Genomic DNA, 24,119 nt, shown 5'->3' on the forward strand with positions numbered 1-24,119 from the left:
CATTATTTTTAGGTACAAAAGAATCTTTGGTGTTGGATCGATCGATATTGAAACAATCAATATCAATAAATAAGGTCTCTGTTGTATTACTGTGTTGCAAAGTGCCAGAAAAAAAGTAGTATTACGTTTACTATGTATCTTTTTTTTAGTATCTTTTAGTATCTTTTGGCTCAAACCAAAGTCACTTATGCTCGTTCGATGGTTACCAACTGGTAACCCAGAAATGTTCTGGGTGGTTTTAATCACCTGCTGCAGAACACTCGTGTCCTGGGCTGCACACCAACCATGCCAATTTGTTTACATTCAGGATGCTTTCTATTAGCCTGGTCCTATCAGACTCTCGTACATTTCATTTGTACAGAGAGTCTGGCCACTCTCCATTGACAAGTGTTAACTTCCTTGAAGGCGGGTACTCTGTTGAAGTTTAAAACTATTGGATCTGCCCAGAGCCACTCTGGTAGTCTGGCTCCGCCCTCCTACATACTGTCTAGTAGGACCAGGCTAACAAGAGGGGAGACAACAACAACTATTTGCTTAGCATCGCTAGCGTTCGCCTTAGCCAACTCTTTCACCACTAACTGATTGAGCTGGAAAATCTAACTTTTCCCGAACCCCGTGGGGAGGAGGGCCACAACATCGTGGCCACCAACAAAACTCAGCAAAGATTGTTTTTGCTTGGGCTTTAACTTCTGAATATTCGGTACTACAACTCAAACTAGCGCACGTCAAGACCTCACCATCATCGTTCTCAGTAGGGATGCACCGATCCGACTTTTTCAGTCCCGATACCGATGCCAGGGCTTTGTGTATCTGTCGATACCCGATACCGATCTGATACCGTTGTTGAATTAATAATAAACTGTATACCTTCCACCTTATACCTTCCTTCCACCATGTGGAAGAGACTAAAGGCACCAGACCTTCCTAACTAAACATTACTTTCCTAACTAAGACAAAATAACATAGATGTAATGTATTGAATTCTTATTTATTTGTTATTTAAAAAACAATTGTGCATTCAAATCGAAAATATAATGTAATCAAACTTAAAATAAATTTAAATAAATAACAATAATGGGCCTTTACAGTATCTCACAAAAGCGAGTAGACCCCTCACATTTTTTGTAAATATTTCATTATATCTTTTAATGGGACAACACTGAAGAAATTACACTTTGCTACAATGTAAAGTATACAGCTTGTATAACAGTGTAACTGTGCTGCCCCCTCAAAATAACTCAATACACAGCCATTAATGTCTAAACCACTGGCAACAAAAGTGAGTAGACCCCTAAGTGAAAATGTCCAAATTGGGCCCAAAGAGTTAATATTTTGTGTGGCCACCATTATTTTCCAGCACTGCCTTATTAACCCTCTTGGGCATGGAGTTCACCAGAGCTTCACAGGTTGCCACTGGAATCCTCCTCCACTCCTCCATGACGACATCACGGAGCTGGTGGATGTTAGAGACCTTGCGCTCCTCCACCTTTCGTTTGAGTATGCTCCACAGATGCTGAATAGGGTTTAGAAAAGGATCACCTTTACCCTCAGCTTCTTTATCAAGGCAGTGGTCGTCTTGGAGGTGTGTTTGGGGTCGTTATCATGTTGGAATGCTGCCCTGCGGCCCAGTCTCAGAAGGGAGGGGATCATGCTCTGCTTCAGTATGTCACAGTACATGTTGGCATTCATGGTTCCCTCAATGAACTGTAGCTCCCAAGTGCCGGCAGCACTCATGCAGCCCCAGACCATGACACTCCCACCACCATGCTTGACTGTAGGCAAGACACACTTGTCTTTGTACTCCTCACCTGATTGCTGCCACACACACTTGACACCATCTGAACCAAATAAGTTTATCTTGGTCTCATCAGACCACAGGACATGGTTCCAGTAATCCATGTCCTTAGTCTGCTTGACTTCAGCAAACTGTTTGCGGGCTTTCTTGTGCATCATCTTTAGAAGAAGCTTCCTTCTGGGACGACAGCCATGTAGACCAATTTGATGCAGTGTGCGGCACATGGTCTGAGCACTGACAGGCTGAGCCCCCCACCCCTTCAACCTCTGCAGCAATGCTGGCAGCACTCATACGTCTATTTCCCAAAGACGACCTTTGGATATGACGCTGAGCACGCGCACTCAACTTCTTTGGTCGACCATGGCGAGGCCTGTTCTGAGTGGAACCTGTCCTGTTAAACCGCTGTATGGTCTTGGCCACCGTGCTGCAGCTCAGTTTCAGGGTGTTGGCAATCTTCTTAAAGCCTAGGCCATCTTTATGTAGAGCAACAATTCTTTTTTTCAGATCCTCAGAGAGTTCTTTGCCATGAGGTGCCATGTTGAACTTCCAGTGACCAGTATAAGAGAGTGTGAGAGCGATAACACCAAATTTAACACACCTACTCCCCATTCACACCTGAGACCTTGTCACACTAACGACTCACATGACACCTCACATGGGAAAATGGCTAATTGGGCCCAATTTGGACATTTTCACTTAGGGGTGTACTCACTTTTGTTGCCAGCGGTTTAGACATTAATGGCTGTGTGTTGAGTTATTTTGAGGGGACAGCACATTTACACTGTTATACAAGCTGTACACTTAATACTTTACATTGTAGCAAAGTGTAATTTCTTCAGTGTTGTCCCATTAAAAGATATAATGAAATATTTACAAAAATGTGAGGGGTGTACTCACTTTTGTGAGATACTGTATATATGTTTATAATGGCTTATTCTACTGTCAGGAGTACATAGAATATCACAAAAACATTTTAATGTCATCATGTTTACTAAAAGCTTTGATTACTAAAGGGTTTGCTTGGCTCCACAACATTATACAATAAGGTTATATGAAGGTGAATGCATGAAACAGTTACAGAATCTAAACTATTTTTATTGTGCAAACTGCAAAGTAGTAAAATAAACTTAAATCGAATGAATACACATACAAACAACTTTAACATTGTTTCCCTTTCAAAACAAAATAGTTGTAAGATAGTTGTACAAATACTACCTTGGCCACAGGTTGTTGTAGAAAAGTGGGCGACTGAACGTAGCTCCGCTGTCAGCCTCCTTCGGTGTTTGAATAATGTTAGTAGGTTGGCGGATGTATTTCAGCGAGGCAAGACATCTTAAATCCAGTGTTTTAATCATTGCTCTGAACACGTCTTTCTCCCGTCTTTCTCAACGGTCCACCGTAGGTGGATTGCGTTCATAATGTTGCTCCGCTGCATGCTTGAAGTGACATGTCTTTAACGTTAGCACAGCCGAGTAACGTTAGCGCAACTAAGTAATGTTATAGCGACAGGCACCAACAGTGGCTAAATTATGTCCGATTTTTTAGAAACAAAAAACTTCGGAACAACAGACAGCTCCTCTCTTGAGCATACGTTGTTCTGGTGTATCTCTGGTCTTTCTTCTCTGTTCTTGAATGTGCAGTAGCGACCGGAGCCAAACCCAACTTAACAGACTGTTATGCTACCTGGCTAGCTAGCAGCTATAATGTTTACCCAACATGCCGTTAGGCGGTGTACATTTGTAAATGTAAAATTATTAGTGTTAGAAATTGATTAAGTCATAAATTGTTGTGTGCTATGATGTTTTATCCTGTTAAAGAGAGTTAGTTGTGGGTTATTAATTGTTGTGTTATAAAGGTACTACCATGAGTGAGAAGGGTACGCAGTTAACAGGGGTCCCGGTGTTGCGACGGAGAAAAAAAAAAAAAAAAAAACCTGCATCGCCCCATGGATCTGTTAATTTTAAAGCTTTACAGATGTTTCTTAGGCACTTCACTTTGAAGTGTCAACATTCGTTGCATACTATACTGTATACAAAGAGACTGTACAGTAAGCTAATAAACCCAATTTTCAATTTTTTTCTTTTTCTACTGAACATCAGAACACCTGAGATCTGATGCTTCCCGCCATCACCATGGAAACGGAGGCCAGTCACATGCTGGAGGCGGCACTGGAGCAGATGGATGACATCATCGCAGGTAAGAGCTATGAAGTAGCAGGCAAAAGTGGCCCAAATCAGATTTTTTTTGGGGTCAAGTGACCAGGTCAGACTTCTTCAGAAGTAGTGTGAACACTCAAATCTTGCCCAGATCAGATTTTTTCAAATCAGATTTAGACCACTTCCATATGTGGTCCTGAATCAGACCCAGGTTTGATTTTTTTCAATGCGGTGTGAACAACCAAGGTGGATTTGATGCGACTTTTACGTCAATAACCCTCGCTATGCCCTCTCTCCCCGTGGGGAGGGTAGGGGGCCCCTTGCTCCCGGTGCAGCTGTCAACCGGGTCGGACTGTCCTCAGTGCCCCCCAACCGCGTCGTGTCGCCAGGGCGGGGATCGGCTCACGTAAAAGGCGTCAGGGGTCTACAGCGATGTCGGCAACCCACCCGACCCCTCTTGAAACACGGACCATTGAGTCTCCCGCACGTGCGAGTCAGAGGGTCGATAAAACCCTATGGCACAATGAAAATGAGGGCTGGCGCACGCCGGCTGAGGTGGGATCCCGGCCCCTCGGGGTCGGACGCACCACCGTCTCACCCGCACCGTCAGGGAGGTGGAGCGTGAGCGCGTGCAATAGGACCCAAAAGATGGTGAACTATGCCTGGGCAGGGCGAAGCCAGAGGAGGCCCGTAGTGGTCCTGACGTGCAAATCAGACCTCTGTAGTGAATTTGCAGCCATAACCCTGCAAAAGGCCAAAATAGCTAATTTGGCTCTCTTTCTCTTCATTCTTCTCAGCACCTGCTCATTAATGTTACGGCTGCCATTACACAAACATTTTGAAATAAAAGTGAAAATGCTTACTTCCTCCATAACCTCCCTAACTTTAGTGCAACAGCGTGCTGCGTCTGATGTCATTGTTATTGTTCTTTTGCGCATGCTGGTCAGTTCGAAACCGCAAACAGTTCACACTGGAATCTGATATGGGCCACATTTTAAAAGGTAATGTGAACAGCCAAACAAAAAATTGGATCTGAGCAAAAAATCCGAATTAAGCATTAAGACTTGTGGTGTGAACATAGCTTATGAGGACTTGTTAAAGTACAACGCCTAAAAATAGTGAAAAATTTTGGTAGGGGTACCCCCATATAGGACATATAGCACATATACATTCAGAACAAGTCATATCTGATGTTTGTATGTAAAGGAACACCATGAAAAATTAATGTATAGATGTACATTTTTTGGATGTCCCTTGGGATCACATAAAACCTTCAATGACTACTATTTTAATGAAGTTAACTGGACTATTAGCGTTGTAATTCACATTAAACTGAACAGTTCCGTTGGTGGTAAAGTGAGACAAGGTGAATGGGATTTCTTTGGGAATATTTATGTTGACGTTTCGTCTCGTTTTCTTATCGCTCAGACGCTGCAGTTGACACACCAGAGGGATTAAGCCGGGATTTCCTAGTTATCCTGGCTCAATTTAGCCTTGACTCGGTTTTACAAAAGCAGAGGCACCTAATTTACCATGGAGATTTATTCTGTACAGCTAGCCTGCTAGCCTACAAGGCTAACAGCCAGGATTTATTAATCCTGCTGCCTTTTCTGTTCACTCAGCAGTGCTTTTATCTTATTAAAAAAAACAAAAAATATAGTACATATTGCTGTTCATTTAAGTACTGCTATTATTTAAATTTGTGACCATTATTTTAATAATTATTCATGTGACATTGTTAAACGCGCATTTATCTGAATTACTTCAGCCTGACTCGACCTAGTCGCTCCTTCTCAGCCTGGCTTGGCCTTCGTGAAACGCACCTAGCCAGGCTGCACAGATTAGACTAGGCCAAGTCTCGCTTTATCGGTTATCCTGGCTTTATAAATTCTGCTTTTGTGAAACAGCCCCCTGGAAACACAATGTTACAATGTAGGCTAACTATTGTCCCTACGGCTGAAGTTACTGAGTAGCGATCATAGACTGTATATGAAGATGTAGCGATAGGCGCTCACCAGACCTGCTGCCGTTGCCTGGATTGGAGGATAGAATCTTGACGTGTAATGAAATATAAATAGGCCTATCTCTGAGAATTACCCTGCAGTTGTTTTCAACAACAATAACAGACTGATTAAAAGAGAGAGAGAGCTCATAGACGAGAGAAAGGTGTGACAGACTTTAGTGTACAACCAGGGTGCAATTTGTCGGGGGGGATGCGTGGGATTTCTCCCTTGCTGGTCTACATGTCCCTGCCTCTGCTGAATAATTTTTATCCCCGGTGGGGACAAAATTTACCCCCCCCCCTCAAAGTGATCAGTGCTACTTCATCAATAGACCATATATTATATACCTATAATAACTTAGTGAATTCTGCTCTCCGACTTGAAAGCGCTGTGTTTTATGTTGACATCACGTTCAGTATTTCATTTTGAGATTATTTTTCATTGAATATTGAAGCTCATAAATGACTGTTTTGGCATGGCTGGCCGACTGGCACTATATCCATGGTATTGCAGTAAAGGGGGATTTAATTCTTGCATGTTTTGTTTTGTGGTGCATGATCAAAAAACATCCCCCCCCTCTGCTTTTTTCAGAATCGCACCCTGTGTACAATACAACGACTTAATTTGATCATGAAGCCGATTGTTACTATACAATTAAATATGCAATTATCAGGTTTATCAGTGAAGAGTATGAACTACACTGCAGACTAGATTCTCTACTCACAGAGTGACGGCTAATTCATATGAACGTGTCCAGGGCTGGTTGAAGGCGCATCGGCAGGTCATCACCGTTACACATATCTTGTGAATGAAATGTCTCTATCGTCACTGCGCTGCATTTTTATTAACTATGACAATCTGGTCATGGGTCACATCTCTCGCCAGCCAAGCTAGGCCTGCACGATTCAGGGAAAAATATGAATCACGATTTTTTAGCTTAGAATTGATATCACGATTCTCTGCCACGATTTTTTTCTCACGAAGTGTAATGTTTATTGTACACATGAACCATGACAAAACAAAACAAATTGGCAGTACCAAACTTTTTTTTTTTTGGCACCTATAGCACATTGCGCATCACCACAAGCCTGTAAACATAGAGGCTTCAATGAATAAAGAAAATAAAGTATATACTGGCCATTTAAGTACAGTAGGCTACCAGAAATAGTGACATATAACACATTGAACTAGATTTGGCCCTGATACAGGCTCTATCTGAGCTCCTTGAACATGTCTTTACATAATTAAAACATGTTAATGTATATTAATAACGATTTATCATGCGGGCCTAAGCCAAACTATATCGATATATACGGTATTGTCTCATACTATATGTCATTTGAAAATATATTGATATAGCCTAAAAAGTTGATATACTGCCCAGCCCTACAGCAGGTTAAGAAGTGATAAACTAAACTAGTGTACTTCACCTTTGACACTGCCTCATTTACTGTGTTAATATGTGCGTGTGTGTGTGTGTGTGTGTGTGTGTGTGTGTGTGTGTTTTATATACATGTGTGTGTGCTTTCATGAGTGTAACTCGGGTCTGTTTGCTGCAGCCAGCGACAATGCAACAGTGGAGTAAATGTTTAATGTAGTCCACATTAGGGAAGGTATGTAGGAAAACAAGGATTGATTCGAACAAAGTATCTCTTTAGTCACAGAAGAATGGAGACAGAGACAGGATATATGGAGGTCTGTGATAATGACCCGATATACGAAAATTCACATTTTTGGCTAAGTTTCTTTTATCCCATACAGTATAGCACAAGTGAACAAAAGAGGGTTTACAGGTACCAGTGTCACATCTGAAGCTCATCAAGTTACCCCTTGTTTGCCCAAATCACGCTAACCTCATTGAGTGCTCTGAGTTTGCTATTCCGCCTCTCAATGACCACAAATAGAAATACATTAAAAATCCCATTAGCGATAACATCAGCCAATTACCAACAAGGAAATTAGAGACACTTATCAACAGAATTTAGATATGTTGGGCATATTGCTTTCCATAATGAACAGAGTTTTCTCTCTGGTGTCTTGTGGGAATACTAGTGAAAGCACTCAACTGGTTAATTACTTTAATTTTTGCTATTGATTGATTGAAATAGTGCTACCATCTACTGTTCACAGGCAGGGCAGTGCCTACTAGACTTAGTCCCTATTCTTACTATTAACCCCTCTCCACATTTTAGAGTGATCTTCAGAAAAGAGAGTTGCCAGGGATCATTATAAAAATAACTTTAATATGGAAAAGAACACCACACATCATGAATTGTGCAAAAAAATCAGCAGCAGACAGTGAAATAAAACTACATATGCAGACCTTGTTCCAGAATAAAATTGCTGAGATTGCTTCTGAGAGTAGTGGGGTGCACTAGTAGTAGTTGCAGATCAGACAGTGTGGAATGGCTAAGGAAATACAAATTACCATAATGCTGATACAGTGGCATCACCACAGTATGTTTCTAATTACAAAAGAATGCAAGGAATTATAAGCAGATGGCACTACTACAGCAGAACATAGTATAATAGCTGTATCCCAATTCCATAATACTACTTCTAAGCAGGTTTTAAGTATACCCAAATAAATAGTGGAATTTTGAGGCAGATACCAATATTAATATTTTTGATTTTGTGATTAACAATTTTTATTTCTTAACAACATACAAAACATACAACTCGCTGAACAAGTTTTCAACACTCTCTGTAGAGCCTTACAGTTAAAGATGAAGCAACTGCCATACGGGTGGGTGATGCACCCAATCAGAATACTTTTGATGGTGCACCTGTTGAAGTTTCTGTATCCTGGCGTCTATGTTGAACCTCCTCAGCTTGCGGAAGAAAAAGAGGCACTGTCTTGATGATGGTGTTAGTGTAGTGAGTCCAAGTCAGGTCCTTACTAGTCTGGCTCAATGGATGTACATTGCTGGGATAAAGCCTGACATCTGGAGCATACCTCCCCTTCTGCTATCTCCGTTATCGGGGCTTTGCGTCGCCCAGGACAGTTGTGATGGGTTTAGAGAAATACAAACAAGCCAGAGCGTCGTTCCTCATCCCAGAATAGATAAGCGGTGTAGCCAGACCCTACTCCAGCGCTGACACAGCACTAGGGAGATAGGTCTGGCAATGCAAAACTAGGCTAGAGTATCCGCCTGCAGGGCTCCTCTGTGGGGTCGCTTCCAGTGCATTCTCCACTCTCAAGTCAGCTCCACTGTCAGGACAGGAAAGGCACGCACAAAATACATTTCAGCTAAAATACGAAATACGTCCTGTGGAAGCAATTTTGTTCTTGATTTATATTTAATTAAGTCAAGTCAACATTGTAACGTGAAAACTATTTATTATTTCAATGAAAATACAACATGAAATAGAGTAGACACTTCCGGTGGAAGCAATTTTGTTGTTGATTTATATTTCAGTCAACATTGTAACATGAAAACTATTATGTACAGCATACTGTATATCGATTTTGCCTATTCTGTCTATATAGCACGTAGCCTGGTTATCTGTGCCAGTGTGGCAACATAAATCGCTTCAATGATTTTATCAGTAACAGTATCTTATTTCTGCACACTATTGATTTATTTGTCAGCAAATGTAATGATGGTGTTAGAGCTGTGTGTGGCCACACAGCCATACGTGAACAGGGAGTACAGGAGAAGGTTGCATGCAGCCCTGGGGGACTCCAGAATTGAATGGCAGGGTGGAGGATGTGGTAGAGCCTATCTGTACAGCCATGTCAGGATCTAAGCTTAGGCTCCAATCACAGAGGTTGGCGTTTAATCCTAGGGCCACATCCACACTGCTGCGTTTCCAAGCCCCTAAAACTAAGACAAATCTCTGGTTTTAATTTTCTTAGTCACGCTTTGCCAGAACATCCACACGCTGCGGAGCGGAGGAGGGTCTGGCTAGTCCACGTAGCATTCTGGGATGGGAGAAAAAGTACTCTGGTTTATTTGCATTTCCTTAAATCAATCACAATTGTCATGGGCGGTGCTAAGCTCCACACGGAGCCACTGTGAAATAGAAAACTCAGATTTGACAGATTTGACGGATTTTCCCTGCAGAGATCTGAGGGGCAGTTAACCATAGTCCTCATAAATCCACCGGAGTTTAAAATTCCAACACAAAGAAAGCGGAAGGAACTGGACTTCAGTGAAAATACATGCATCCAGCGGAATTTCCTGCGGCACCGGAGCAATCCCGGAAGTGGAACGTCAAGGATATAGTCTATATTTTTTGCCATTGCTGCTCTTAGTATTTTATGCAACTAACTAAGCAATTACGGTCCAATGACTTGACAGCGTGTGAATAATGTTTTGTGCTCTGGCCCACACACACTGCATGGATGTATGGCGAGATGAATGTGTTCATGTTCTGTTTGTTTCTATATTTATATTGTACATGCTCATGTTCACTTCCCCTCAACCAGTCTAAAGTTATTTGTTAATATAATGTGCAGTAAATGCAGCAGTGAGTTAGTGCACAATGTCTCACTGTCACTGGTAATACTTCATCTTATGAGACCCTCTCTGCTCTTATTGAACTCAAGGTTTCTTCATATCCTATATCCTTCATATGAGGTCATATATATATATATATAATATATATAATAGCTTTAATAATAATAATAATAATAATAACAATAATAATAATAATAATAATAACAATAATAATAATAATAATGTATACTTTATTAATCCTGCAAGGGGAAATTACAATGTTTGTAAATGTAAAGTGTTGCTTTGGACTATTTAAGCTGTACAGTGATAACCCCATGGATTAGATGTGACCTTTTTTTCTTATACTTCCTTTGATTTATAGCTTTCAGTTCTTCAACTCTGAGGCTATGTTGCTCTCTGGAATAAGACATTCAAGCAGATGTTTTCATTATATGCTGTTCATTATCTTTGGACTCCAAATACTCTGTGGAGGGACTTTAATGTGTGGCTGTTTTTCAGAGTCACAATTATTTGAGTGCATCCAGATGTGTGTGTGTGTGTGTGTGTGTGGGTGCCAGGGAACTGATCCAGGTGACACATGGACATTTTGGAAATATTCAGGAGGATGTATGGCCCTAAATAGATTCTGCTTTCTTAGTTTCCAAAGCCCTGTTCTCGGTCCTCTTGGGGTGGAGTGGCTTACTAGATAGTAGGTAATATACCTAACAGATTAGTTTTGTATTGCAGTCACGTTTTAGTTTTGAATAATGATATAAATAATCTTTCTTTAAGTAAGTCATTGTCTCTCCTCTCCCCTTCCGCCCTCTGTCCAGGTTCGAAAGCAGCAGCGGTGGAGTTTTCTAACAGCATGTATGACCGGAGTTCTCCCATCAGCGCTGGTCCTCTGCAGGTCGTTCAGTTAGCTGAGGACCTCAAACTTGCCTTGGAGCTCCAACCCAACCAGGATGAGAGAGAAAGTCTCAGAGCACAATTACCTACAGAAACAGCACATATTCTCATAGACTGGCTACAGAGTGGAACTGTGAGTACATTGTGTGCTAAGCTTCAAATCAGTGTTGTCTTATTTGTAGTCTTAAGATGCAATTTGTCTTCTGCATTGTAGTGTTCAAAAATCTAATTGCAGCCACGTCAACTGCAGATGTCACACTTAATTTATCTGCATCATCATAATGTGTTTATGTAGTGTTTTGTCCTTTTTGAGCAGTCAAAAAGAATGTAATTCCAGTTTGTGTAACATTATTTCAGCATGATGGATTGTCTGGGCTTTTTTGACGTGGATTCTGCTCGGATAATTTTTTTCATGCTTTTCAAGCATGAGGAACTGTTTCCCTATTCCTTATGAAACATTGTGTTTTGTTGTTTTCTCTAGTTGCAGATTCTGTTTAGACTCTCAGTGAACCACAGTTCTCTTGAAGAGTTTGCATGTATTTGTAATCCTGACACACCTAATCTCGTTATCAATGAAGTTTTTAAATGGCAATTTAAAAAAAGTTGGCTTACTCATTAAATATGTGGCCTTAGCTGCATGGTGTGTTTTTTTCTTCTTCAGTTTTCTATCATTTCCCCTGAAGGCTAATGAGGCTAATATCACATTTTATAAACATATTATAATTTATTCTGATGCTGTTTAAAACCACTGTTGGAAACCCTCAGAAACCTAATAAATGCATAATGGTACTACAGTAATACGTATTTTTGTGTAGTACAACTCTGCCTGGATTGTTTATGAAATCACATTTGAACACAACACTTAAACTCAGTTGTGAACTTTTATTATAAAAAACAAAAAAGACAATGTAGGTGTGCCTTAACAAATACCCTCCTCATTAGCTTATAAGATAAGATAAGATGTTGGGTGGTCTTTTACAGCCATATAGCATATAGGTAGAGAGCTTTGTATAACCCCTTATTGAGTAAGAGAAAAAAAGCTTAATAGGCTAGTCCTAAATGTCCCTAGGCACCCACAGAGTTGGCGCCTTTGCCTCTGTTTACTCATTAAGGGGCAGTAATAACTGTTCACAGTTAAAAGAAGTTTTTGTTTTAACAAGACTTGCACGTGTCCACCCAGGAGGTGTAGCATGAGCAACGCGTTAGTGGAGCTGCAGCTTCAGTGTTTCATCTGTCTATGCGCTAGGCAAAGTATTGATTGTACTGTAGGTCACTGTAGGCATTTTGGCAGTGCTCAGAGAGTGTAATACACAATGACTGTCGTCACGACTGCACAACAAAAGAAAACAGCCTTACATGTTTAATCAAGTTAAAGTTTTTGTGGCCAAAACGTGGCCTGTGTAGACAGTTTGCTGATTAAAATAAGAGTGTCTCTGTTCTGTTTGGTGCGCAACAGTCTCGCATTTCCAGACCTATCTCCAAAGCACTGTGGAGTAAGGTCTGGCCCATCTTCACATACACCCCTGGATAGGAGAAAAACACTGTTTGTCTGTGTTGTTTGCATTCCTTTAAACCAATCACAACGATCACTTATCTCCGGTCGCAAAGACGGTGGATCTGTAAAATGGTCTCGGGAAGGAACGTGTGTTGGTGGAATATTTGCACCCCGCAAAAGAAAACGTCACATAAAATATTAAATGAAGTTAACTGTTCACACAATACAGTAACATGAGCTATATAAATTAGCTGGATACATAATTTGCTCTTACCAGTGTATTGCCGTGTGTATTTTGTCCAGGAGCGATTCTAGGATCCGACCTGTAGGGGGGCTCAGCCCCTAATGAGAATGTGGTCCCAATAGGTCCCAAAACGTCCCAGTTAGAGAGATAATGCCATAAAGATATTCTTTGTAGATCTTTATAATCATTCCCCGAAAGAACCAAGCAGGCCTGCTATGTTGCACGATCCAATTTTTTTTGAGAGTTTAGCACGGCAACACAAAGAAAGCAGAAGGTGAGGGACATCTGGCAGAACTTGAACCGTTGTCGACTATGCGCGCAATCACAATGCTAACATGCTTGTGCTTAGTAGGTAGGCTGATGAGAAAGTTGTTAGTTTTGCAAATATTTTGTCATATGTCCAATTATTGGACAAATAGAAATGTTGACTTGATGATGGTGCTACTGTAGGGGAACATTTAGAGGATCACCAAAGTGATTACAATCCATCCTAAGGGGAACATGAATATTCGTTCAAAATTTCATGGCAATTGGGCGCCTAAGTGACTCACCTGGGGGAGGGGGCGCCCATGTGCGGAGCCTCAGTCCTTGACGCAGCGGCTCAGGGTTTGAGTCTGACCTGTGGCCATTTGCTGCATGTCTTCCACCTCTCTCCCCCTTACCTGTCTACAGCTGCCCTGCCTATTAAAGGCTAAAATGCCCAAAAAATGATCTTCAAAAACAAAAACAAAATTCATGGCAATCCATTCAATAGTTGTTGAGATGTTTCAGTCTGGACCAAAGTGATGGACTGGTAACCAGACTTACATTGCCATTTATAGAGTCACACCAATACCAGGGCTATAAAAAATACAGCTTGCAAACCTCTCTAGTTTGAATATTTCTGTGTCAATGGGTTTACAAAGCTGCTCAATTTAAATGTGTGCCCTTAGAGATTACACAGCTGGGTTAGAAATCACACTGTATGCTCAGTGTTCGTGTCTCAGCTAATAACAGTTCACTCGCACTTTGAACAGGATGGATTGCCTGCTAATGCACAAGTTATATAAGTGTAGTATATCCTTTGTGATGTGTTGGAAGTTGACAGCGTCTGAAAAATGGAGTCAGATGTGCAACATGCTAATCATAAGTACTAGCTGTTTTATGTTGAAAGACTTCTTCCAGCAGGAAATATTTATGTTTATAGTGCACAATGTTTTTTTTTTCTTCTTTCAAGACAATAGAAAAGAGAGGCTGGTGTACATTAAGCAGTAATTAGAGCAGGAGGCTGGTTTCAGGTAGTGCTGGTTCAGTATCACAAACAAAAATCTGCTTTCATAACTACATTTATCTACACCCCTAAGGTGACATTCTAGGGTCACAGAGATTCAGCTTTATGCTTCTGTTTTTTTGTGAATTTGTTTATTAAAACGATGTTGCACACCGGGTCTGCATCACTTCACACATTTAATCAAACAAATCAATTAGTAGAGGCACAGTCAGGCGGGGTCAGCTGAAGGGTCAGAGGGAGAGGAGAGGAATTTAGCTGCTGTGTTACAGAACAGCTATTCTCTGCTGCAGTAGGTTGGCATGTCTCTGTGAGGATGAGCTTGGGGCTCATTTGGTCTTTGTCCCAGTCTTACACCAGCCTCTACATCTGTTTGCATGGTTTTTTTTTTACTTCATTTTTTTGAAGAAGAATAGAAATACAACAAATATAGAATAAACAGTAGTGGAGGAGGCAGTAATGGAAACATGGGTGGACACACAAATTTTTGCCCCTTTTTCGGCCTGACGCTATGACCCGCATTGTCCGTTCGTCTCCATAGGCCAAGCAGTCAGCCTCTTCCCATACAAGCCATTCACATACACAGATGGTTGCGGAGTAGTCTCGCTTTGCCAGACCTTCCTTCACAGCGCTACGGAGGAGGGTCTGGCTAGTCCACACAGCATTCCGGGATGGGAGAAAAACATGCTGTGGTTTATTGGTATTTCTGTTAAACCAATCACAATCGTCATGGGCTGCAAAAAGCCTCGGGAAGGAACTTGTTTTGTTGTTTTAGACATGCAACAGAAAACTCAGATTGGACAGATAATCTAGCTAGCTGTATGGATTTACCCTGCAGAGATCTGAGGAGCAGTTAACCATAGTCCTCATAAATCGCTGCTGCTCCTCAGTCAGAAGTGACAGAGAGAGGCGACTGTGACAGCCGCGAGAAAGAAAGACCTCACGCTCGCCAGACAATGACACTACACGACACTTGACACTACACTCAATAGTAGGTAACGTTAGCCTACCTTTAGCTAGCAGCTGGATTAAACACGGTTAAAATGCTGACAGCTAACGTTAAACAGTGTAAAGTGTGACTGTATTTCAACACCGGGACGCAACAGTCTGCTCTGCAGCACAGCTGATGCCGACGTCGGAAAAACACAGACGGTGCGTTCACTGAAACTGGTAACCTACAGCCTCGCGGTGCATTCAAAGTTATTGTAAAATACCCTTTTCCCATCTGGTGGTTGTTTTTGTCATTCAACAGCAATTTACTGGTGAAATAAGTTATTGTTTATTATAAGTTATAGTTATTACATTACTATTAAATCATTTAATTTTGACCATATGGCCGTAGTAATAAACAAGTTGTTCTTAAATGTTAAATTGTTTAGTACCCTTCTTTTTTTTCTTCTTTTTTTTTAACTTTCTTAAAAAGTATCGGTTCAGGCACCGTTTAGGCACCGGCACCGTTTTAAAAGTACCGCTTTAGCACCGGTATCGAAAAAAAAAAAAACGATACCCAACCCTAGTCCTCAGTCACCATTTTTTCATTGCTATCCTCATTACTCATTACTATGATATTGTGCCGTTTGCAACTACAGTTGCAGTGTTTTTCTAGCAAGGGGAGGAGGGAACAAAACAAGCGGAGAGGGTTTGGGACGGGTTCCATTACGTTTTCCTCAGAGACACTATTACAACTCGACTATGATCAACTTCCTGCACTGAGCTGCCTCCCTCACACCCTCTGTCTGTCCTGTATTAACCGTTAACTGTATACCTCATCCCTCACTATGTTACCTCTCTCTCTCTCTCTCTCTCTCTCTCTCTCTCTCTCTCTCTTATCCTTTCTTTTTCACTGCATACTACCACTCTCCCCTCTCATTGCTACTCTGCATGTTTGGACACCCTCCTTCAACTTTCTGACATGAGTCTGTTTGTAAATTGGGTATGCCAGGCGCTCTTGTAAGAAGATTGCATTGCTCAAGACTGTTAAAAGGTAAAGTCAAACTGAATTCTACATGTTTTGGGTTTTTAAGCCATTTTGCAACCTCGTGACTGAATTTGATGTACTATTCAGTCAGAAGGTCTTTTTTTCTGTTTTTGCAAATGACAAATGCAATGATTTGAATTTATCTTTTGTTTTCTGCTGAAATCATTGACATACTGTACAGCTGCTTTCAGATGTATGAGATTGAGGCTGTTGCTGAGGGCTGTTTTCTGCTCAAAAAACAGTGTAGAGTTTTGTTTACAGTGATTGAGACGGTTGAGACTGAAAAGGGGAAGCAGATCTAGGATCCAGTTCAACAGCTTTTTTGAGCTCCTACATTGTTTCAACAGCAGATGTCTTGCATGTTGCACACAGTCACTGGCCTACCCTCCCTCTTTTTGTTTCTTTTTTTGTTTCTCATCGCGGTGAAATCTCAAGTATCATTAATATTAAACCTCAGAAGGACGATCAATGAGTCGTTTACAGTGTTGTGAATTTAAAGTAATACAATGCATTTTGAAACTGACTTTAAAAAGTGCTTCACAATTTAGGATCAAATTAAACGATTATTAACAGGGAGGTGATGCTCAAATGTAAAAAAAAAAAAAAAAAAGAAGAAAAAAAGAATGATGAAATCCATCTCTAATAAATAATTAAAAATAAAGTTTATAAATTCGCCTTTGACATTTAACACAACGTTGTGTAACCAACAACAATAATAATACAATAAGTGATCTTGATGTGCCAATGCACAACCCCATCAAAATTGACAACACCAAAGGCCAAGTGGCCTTGCCCCGAAAATTAGGGAATTCCAGGCCTGGTCGCAGCCCCTGGGGGGCAGTACTCAGAGATCTGACGTTTAAGGTGCTGCTCACAGAGCGATTGTTGACCGTTGCCCTTTCTTCCTGTCCAGTGTCTGGGTAGAGTCTCAAGTGGTAGGGAAACAGGACATGATAGAACATAATTTAATCATATATATTTCCCTGTGGAGAAATCATCAAGAAAAATGTTTTAAGTAGTGCCCTTGTTACGATTTAGGGGGATCTATTGGCATAAATGGAACATAATATTATTGTGTTTTCATTAGCGTATAATCTCCTGAAACTAAGAATCCTGTTTTTGTTAGCTTAGATTGAGCCCTTCATATCTATAATAAGAATAATAATAACTTTTATTTGTATAGCGCCTTTCAAGAAACCTAAGGACACTTTACCGAATTACTGTGGCTAAGCTTAAGGAGGTTGAATGCTGTGGTAAACAGGGGGTGTTTCAGGAGTTTTTCTAAAATGTCCAGGATGTAGCATTTTGGATATCTGCAGTGAGGTTGTTCCAGAGGGATGGGGCTGCAACACTGAAGGCTCTGTCTCCGAAGGTACAGAGTCTGGTGTGGGGAATGGAGAGCAGGCCAGCATCTAAGGACCGGAGGTTTCAGGGTGGAGTGTATGGATGGAAGAGGTTGGAGAGGTACTGTGGGGCCAGGGCATGGAGGGATTTGTAGGTGAGAAGGAGGATTTTATATGTGATGCGGGACTTAATTGGGAGTCACTAAAGGTGGATGAGGGTTGGGGTGATGTTCTGCCAGGTCTTGGTGTGGGTGAGTACCCTGGCGGCAGAGTTTTGGACATACTGGAGCCTGTCTAGGGTTTTGCTGGGGAACCCAGACAGGACTCTATTGCAGTAGTCCAAATGGGAGGTACATAGCAGTTCCTCTTCCATGAAGCCTGCCATGTTACACCTCCAGTTTTCTACAGTAGCCCAGAACGGTAAACCAAACACTGGCTCTAGAGAGGGTCTTTTGTCTTTTTCGATTACCTGAATTCCACTATACACGCTTGGAAAGGGATGGCTGAGGAAAGGGGTGTTCAGTTGGTTGCAATCTGCAACCTCACCGCTAGATGCCACTAAATCCTACATACTGGTCCTTTCCTTTCTTCTGGTTTCTGCCCAGGGAACGTACATTTACTGTAGTAGATGTCTTTGTATCAGACCACAAAGCTGTTTTTTTTTTTTTTTTTTTACTGCCGACTCTGCAGCAAGTCAACTGTATTATTTTACAGAACAGTAATCCTTCATTCTGCGAAACGGACACTCTGCTCTGTACAGTATATGCTACATTAGGTAAATGCGTATGTGTAGTTGATGCACTTCAGGCATGTACAGTCCATGTGATCATACTTTTTTGGTGTGCTCATACTTTTTGGGCGCTGTCCTAAATGACCAGTTGACGAAATATACTTCAGAGAAACCCTTGTAGCTCTGCAAATGTGGAATTATTATTTGGGCTCATCCGTGTACAGTACAGTACAAAACACACACAAACACAACACAAACTCATTTTCTCATTTTATCAAGTAGAGATGCACACACAGACACACACACACACACACACATACACACATACACACCAATGCACATAAACTCATGAAAAAAAAAACTGGAAAACTGAGTCAATGGGTTTAAACATGAAGATGATCAGACCCAGAAAGACAGACAGATGGGGGGAGAGAGAGAGAGAGGTAAAGAGACATGGAGGAGGAGGGAGAGAGAGTCTTACTTGTGCTGAATTCTTTTTTGTAGTGTCCCATCCGGCACTGTGACTCTAAGTTATTTAAAAGAAAGCACAAGCCAGTGGGAGAGATCTGGCGTGGTTTGGGTTTGTGCTGACATTGCAGCCTGTTGCTGCTTTGTTTGTGTGTCGGACAACAGATGCTGTTGGTTTAGTGTGTGTGTGTGTGTGTGAGAGAGAGAGAGAGAGGAGAGAGAGAGAGGAGAGAGAGAGAGAGAGAGAGAGAGTGGGCTGGCAAAAATGGGCCAAGACTCAACAGACACAAACAGATGACAGAGAAAGAAGAAAAAACGACAAACCCTCCCACCCGTCCTTTCTGGGCTCGCCCATTTGGCTGTCAGACGGACCTCAGCAGGGAAAGACAAGAAAAAAAGAAAAGAGAGAGTAGGAGAAAGAGATAAGTGACTGGAGGTAAAGGAGGAGAAGAGAAAAAAAACATGCAACAACTCCAACCAGAACAGATAAAAAGAACGGGGTGTGGAGGAGGCAGGAAGTCTGAGAAAAGAAAGATAAGTGGGAAAGGGGAGAGAACATAAAGTCTGGAGAAAGTAGGGAAAGAGAGAGAGAAAAAAACAGAAAGAAAAGAGAGAGAATTTTGAAGGAGGAGGGGGTTGGAGGAGGAGGGGGACAAAACGGGGGAGTTGTCCCACTCAGACAGCAGAGATCGTAAAACGCCCTCCTCCACAGCTGTTAACATCACAGTCACACACACATTCACACACACTTACATGACATTGCTCACATGCTATAGCAGTCTGCTAACTCAAGAATCCACTCTTACTTTGTCCTGTCTGTGGGCTGTGCTTAGACACACACACACACACACACACACACACACACACACACACACACACACACACACACACACACAAACACACACACACAAAAACACAGAGGAAACAGGCAGGGCAGCAATGGGCTGGGAGCATGGAGACTCCCATTGACTTCTACAGGCACTTCTCCTGGCTCAAAAAGGTGAGCACTTAGGTTTCATTTGACTTTTTCGTCTTTAATTTTTCATTTTGTTTCGTAATTGATGTCCCTGTTCCTTGTAATACATCCCTTATGTTGGATTTATGCCTTGAAAGAGTTTCCAGTATTTTCTTTGGAAAAAAAGAGAAGAGCAATGTTTTTATGAAAAAGAGGAAGCTCCTCTGTCTCTAAGATAAAGTATTGTTCCAGCTCTGATGCATTTCTTACTGTATTATTTCCGAGCAGCATACTGATTTTTGATGTAATTTCCCTGTGCTGCATCTTAACTTGTGGTATTGTTTGTGTGTGTGTGTGTGTGTGTGTGTGTGTGTGTGTGTGTGTGTGTGTGTGTGTGTGTGTGTGTGTGCGTGCGTGCGTGCGTGTGTGCTTGTTTTACTGTATTCGTGGGGTCCAAAAACCGGGGAATACAGTATACTTGTGGGGTCTGCACAGCCTTGTGGGGCCCAAAATGCTGGACCCCACAAGTTTAAAGGGCTGTTTGAGGGTTAAGACTTGGTTTTAGGATTAGGGTTAGAATTAGGTTATGGTTAGGGTAAGGGTAAGGGTTAAGGTTAGGCATTTAGTTGTGATGGTTAAGGTTAGGGTAAGGGGCTAGGGAATGCATTATGTCAATGACGGGTCCCCACAAAGATAGTGAAAAAAACGTGTGTGTGTGTGTGTGTGTGTGTGTGTGTGTGCGTGCGTGCGTGTGTGTGTGTGTGTGTGTGTGTGTGTGTGTGTGTGTGTGTGTGTGTGTGAAGGCATGCCTCACAAGGATTGTGTTATCAGATTAGAAGCGTTATCCATCAGCTGACTGTTAACAAAGCAGTGTCTGATACCGCTGGATTCAATCAGAGAGAGATTTTGCCATGTGTTGTTAGGACATGAGGTTTCAGGAACAAGAGTCTTGAGTTTGGGCTGGGTTTGGTGTTGTCTTGGAGTCATATAAGCGGATTATTGTAGATATAGATCAGCCCTGCTAAGTCTGTCCTTTTGTCAGATGCCTTTACATTGGGCTTGGAATATTTAGCTCTAACACCATAAAAACTATGCTGATTTATTTTTCATTTCTATTTTTGATAGCATTATATAATTTAGTAACCTTTAAATTAACCTTCACAACCCTTTCAAAGGGATACCATACTTTTAAACCACATTTTCAAGCTAGGCAATTCTCACACAGACAAGTAAAAAATATAATTTATCATGCAGTGAATTTTTTTCATACAAATCTGATATTTAAAAAAAAAAACTTATGTTGTACCATCAGCATTGTAGAGCTCACATCAACTTACAGTAATGTTTCTCTGAATGACTTATCCTATGAATTTACACACACATATTCACATAAGTACAAATAGCTGGCCAACTATTATGCAAATCTGTTAAAAATCCATTGAAATTACTGCACGTAGCATTCTTTGTCTCTTTAATTGGCTTCTTCAGTTGGTAATACAATGAGTAACACAATGTACATCCACATTTGGACCTGTACATTTTGCCTGAGTCATGTCATGCTGCATTCTGGGTACGAATTAACAGGACTCTCAACACTGTATCCAGTTCTTATTACACATACATAAGAATACATATACAAAGAATACATCTACATAGTAAAGGAGTGTTAATAAAGTGTTTGTCTGGTGTTCAACTGGATGCTCTGTGTGCATTTATTATTTTCTTATAAAACCGAGTTAGGCAAACCTATAAAGCAGTGCTTCTAAATCCTGTGACCTGCTGTCTATTTTTGGACACCCGGCTCCCACTCGCAGCAATGTTAGAAAATGCGCATTCTCTGTGTGGCCGGGTTAGCTCAGTTGGTAGAGCAGTTGCACATATGTAGAGGTCTATACCTTGATGGAGAAGGTCCAGTGTTCAAGTCTTACCTGTGATGATTTCATGCATGTCTTCCCCCTTTCAGAACTGTCCTATTCATTAAAGGTGGAAATGCCACAAAAAATTATCTTTAAAAAACTAAACAAAATGCGCATTCTCACGAGATTTGTGTTGGGTCCTGTGTGTCCCGCAATGCAGTCCTTTAGTTTACTGTTTCGTCTTTATTTCCTGTCAAAGTGAGGGCCCAGTTATTGCTGTAACATGCCATGTACCCACCACCACCCACTGCACAGAAACTTCTGTTTATCCTGTGGTTTTACAATGGTTTGATGCACTCTGTATCAGTAACAGCAGTTTTTATCTGTTGTTATCAACATATGTAACATAATTAAGCATGTTTAGAGCATGCTCAACACTATCAAGAAAAATATATTTCAATCTGCCGGTACAGTAAATGAAAAATGATCCTGAGTGCCACCAACTCACCTTCAAATTCAATTCCCACACTTACTGGGATTGTTGATTGTCAAGCTGTACAGACATACAATTGAATTGGACCAGCTTTTAAATTAGATTTATAGACACAGTGGTGTGAATAAAGAGTCTACCTAAGCTAATGTGTTACACACGCTCCAAGACCAAATCAAATTAACACTCAACACTGAATTTAGAATAGAATAGAAAATAGATCTTTATTATCATTGTTTTCAACAACGAAACAGTTTATTTAACAGCAACAAGGAAATTTAAGAAATAAAAATTCCTTTAAAAGTAGGTGCCAGAGTCCTAGAGTTTTTTTTTGTGTATCGGTTCCCTCCTGCACCGCAATAATATATATTATTGAACACAGTGGCTTAACATAGTGGCTAAACAGTAGAATTGCAACTCTCGGCCCTTCACGTGATGCCCTTTGGCCCAAAAATACTTTTTCCTATAGACTTACATGGTGAAACAGACATCTGGATGTCAGTGGATACATTTTGTTGAGCATCACTAAATGCAAAATGAATCGTATCACAATCAGATTTTGTTCCATTTGGTCCAATACCATTTGGAAAGTCTAGAAGAGCCACACCATTAAATTATTTTATCCCCATTCAAGTTAGTGGAGTGCTTAACCAGAAGAACCTGGCTCGACCAACGTTAAAAATGCCCACTCCTGTGAGATTTGTGTCCCGCTGGACCCACGGGATCCCAATCCCAATCCAGTCCTCTACAGTAGGTGCTGTCCTGGATGCATTCATAGACACTGTATGTCATTAGGAGTCCCACCCACTCCACTTGCTAGCGCTTCCATTGGAAAACATTTAGAACACTGCACAGCTTTCAAGAGACAAACAAATCTCTTTATGCAAATGGTTTCATTTAAGATTCATTGTTATTATATAGTGTTGTATACCTTCAACTACTGTCAGTTCTCTTACGTACCTTTAATAATTGCTTATTAAATAAAAAATGAGCTACGTGTTTTGTTCGTCTTGAAAAGAAATGCCCGCAAAAGTGATAAACCTAAAACGTATTCTGCCCCCAAATCTTTTTCACTCTCTTGTCTCCTTCCATACCCACACAATTCACCAGGCGATGACGATAGTAACAGACTGGCCTGGTTTCCTTTATCAGCCCCTTTAAGTGCTCTGTCATTTCCCTGAAATGGCCCTGCTTCTGCAGTCTGATGCTAATATCTGCGATTACAGTACATTTTAAATACTTCCTGGCTTCTCTCACTGGAGTGACAATAAAGTCATACTATAACAGTACTGCTAAGCCTACATTTTTGCCATAGCTTTGGTGACAGATAATCCAAACGGTTTCAGTAAAGCATAAAGTAAGTTTTTTGATCTTACACATTCTTTCCCCTTGTTTCCTTGTCTCTTTGTTTAGTTTAAAGTATGTTAATATGTTTAATGTGTCAGGTTGCCCAGTCTGTATACAGTGTATACAGTACATCTTCTGAACTCACTGACATTAGCTGCAGACAGATCTGCAAGGATTACATGCTGGTTTTAGACTTTTCTTTCTTTCTGTGTTCTTAGACGGTCAGAGAGAGATGTATGGCTTACTCCCAATATGTTTTACACTGTGTAGAGGCTAGCAAGCTAAAGCTGCATATTCTCATATGCCTTTTATTTTAAATGTAATACAGTATGTTAATGAAAATGCTACCAGGGTGCTAACCATTGCACTCCTTATTTTCGGTTAGTTGTTAGTTCTGTTGGTCTTGTACTTTTTCTACAGTTATTGTTCTGTAGGTAGCATCAGATAAGAGTTCCAGCTCAAAGCCTTAAATGCAGATGTTTACATTCTCCTCTTCAAAACTAGGTCATCATCATGATAGCAGGAACTGCCACTTACAAGCAATTACATCTACACTGAGCATGTACTTTAAGTTCCAACCTTTTCTGGAGTGTCAAACTATTTTAGGCAGTGTGTTTTGGACATAGTTTAGACAGCTGTGG

The 24,119-nt window shown here is 41.0% G+C and overlaps 1 protein-coding gene across 4 annotated transcripts in view; it reads left to right on the forward strand.

Moving 5' to 3' along the window:
* ppfibp2b (PPFIA binding protein 2b) overlaps positions 1 to 24,119 on the forward strand; it is a 112,713-nt gene that overhangs the window by 30,976 nt on the left and 57,618 nt on the right. For all 4 annotated transcript variants that reach the window (XM_036003341.1, XM_036003342.1, XM_036003343.1 and 1 more), the window contains exons 2-3: positions 3,887 to 3,991; positions 11,230 to 11,438. In XM_036003341.1, coding sequence (XP_035859234.1) covers positions 3,910 to 3,991; positions 11,230 to 11,438 — 291 coding nt within the window. In that variant the 5' untranslated portion in view covers positions 3,887 to 3,909. The remainder of the gene's footprint in view (positions 1 to 3,886; positions 3,992 to 11,229; positions 11,439 to 24,119) is intronic.

This window comes from Sander lucioperca, chromosome 7 (assembly GCF_008315115.2).
Source record: "Sander lucioperca isolate FBNREF2018 chromosome 7, SLUC_FBN_1.2, whole genome shotgun sequence".
In the NCBI taxonomy this organism is placed as follows: domain Eukaryota; kingdom Metazoa; phylum Chordata; class Actinopteri; order Perciformes; family Percidae; genus Sander; species Sander lucioperca.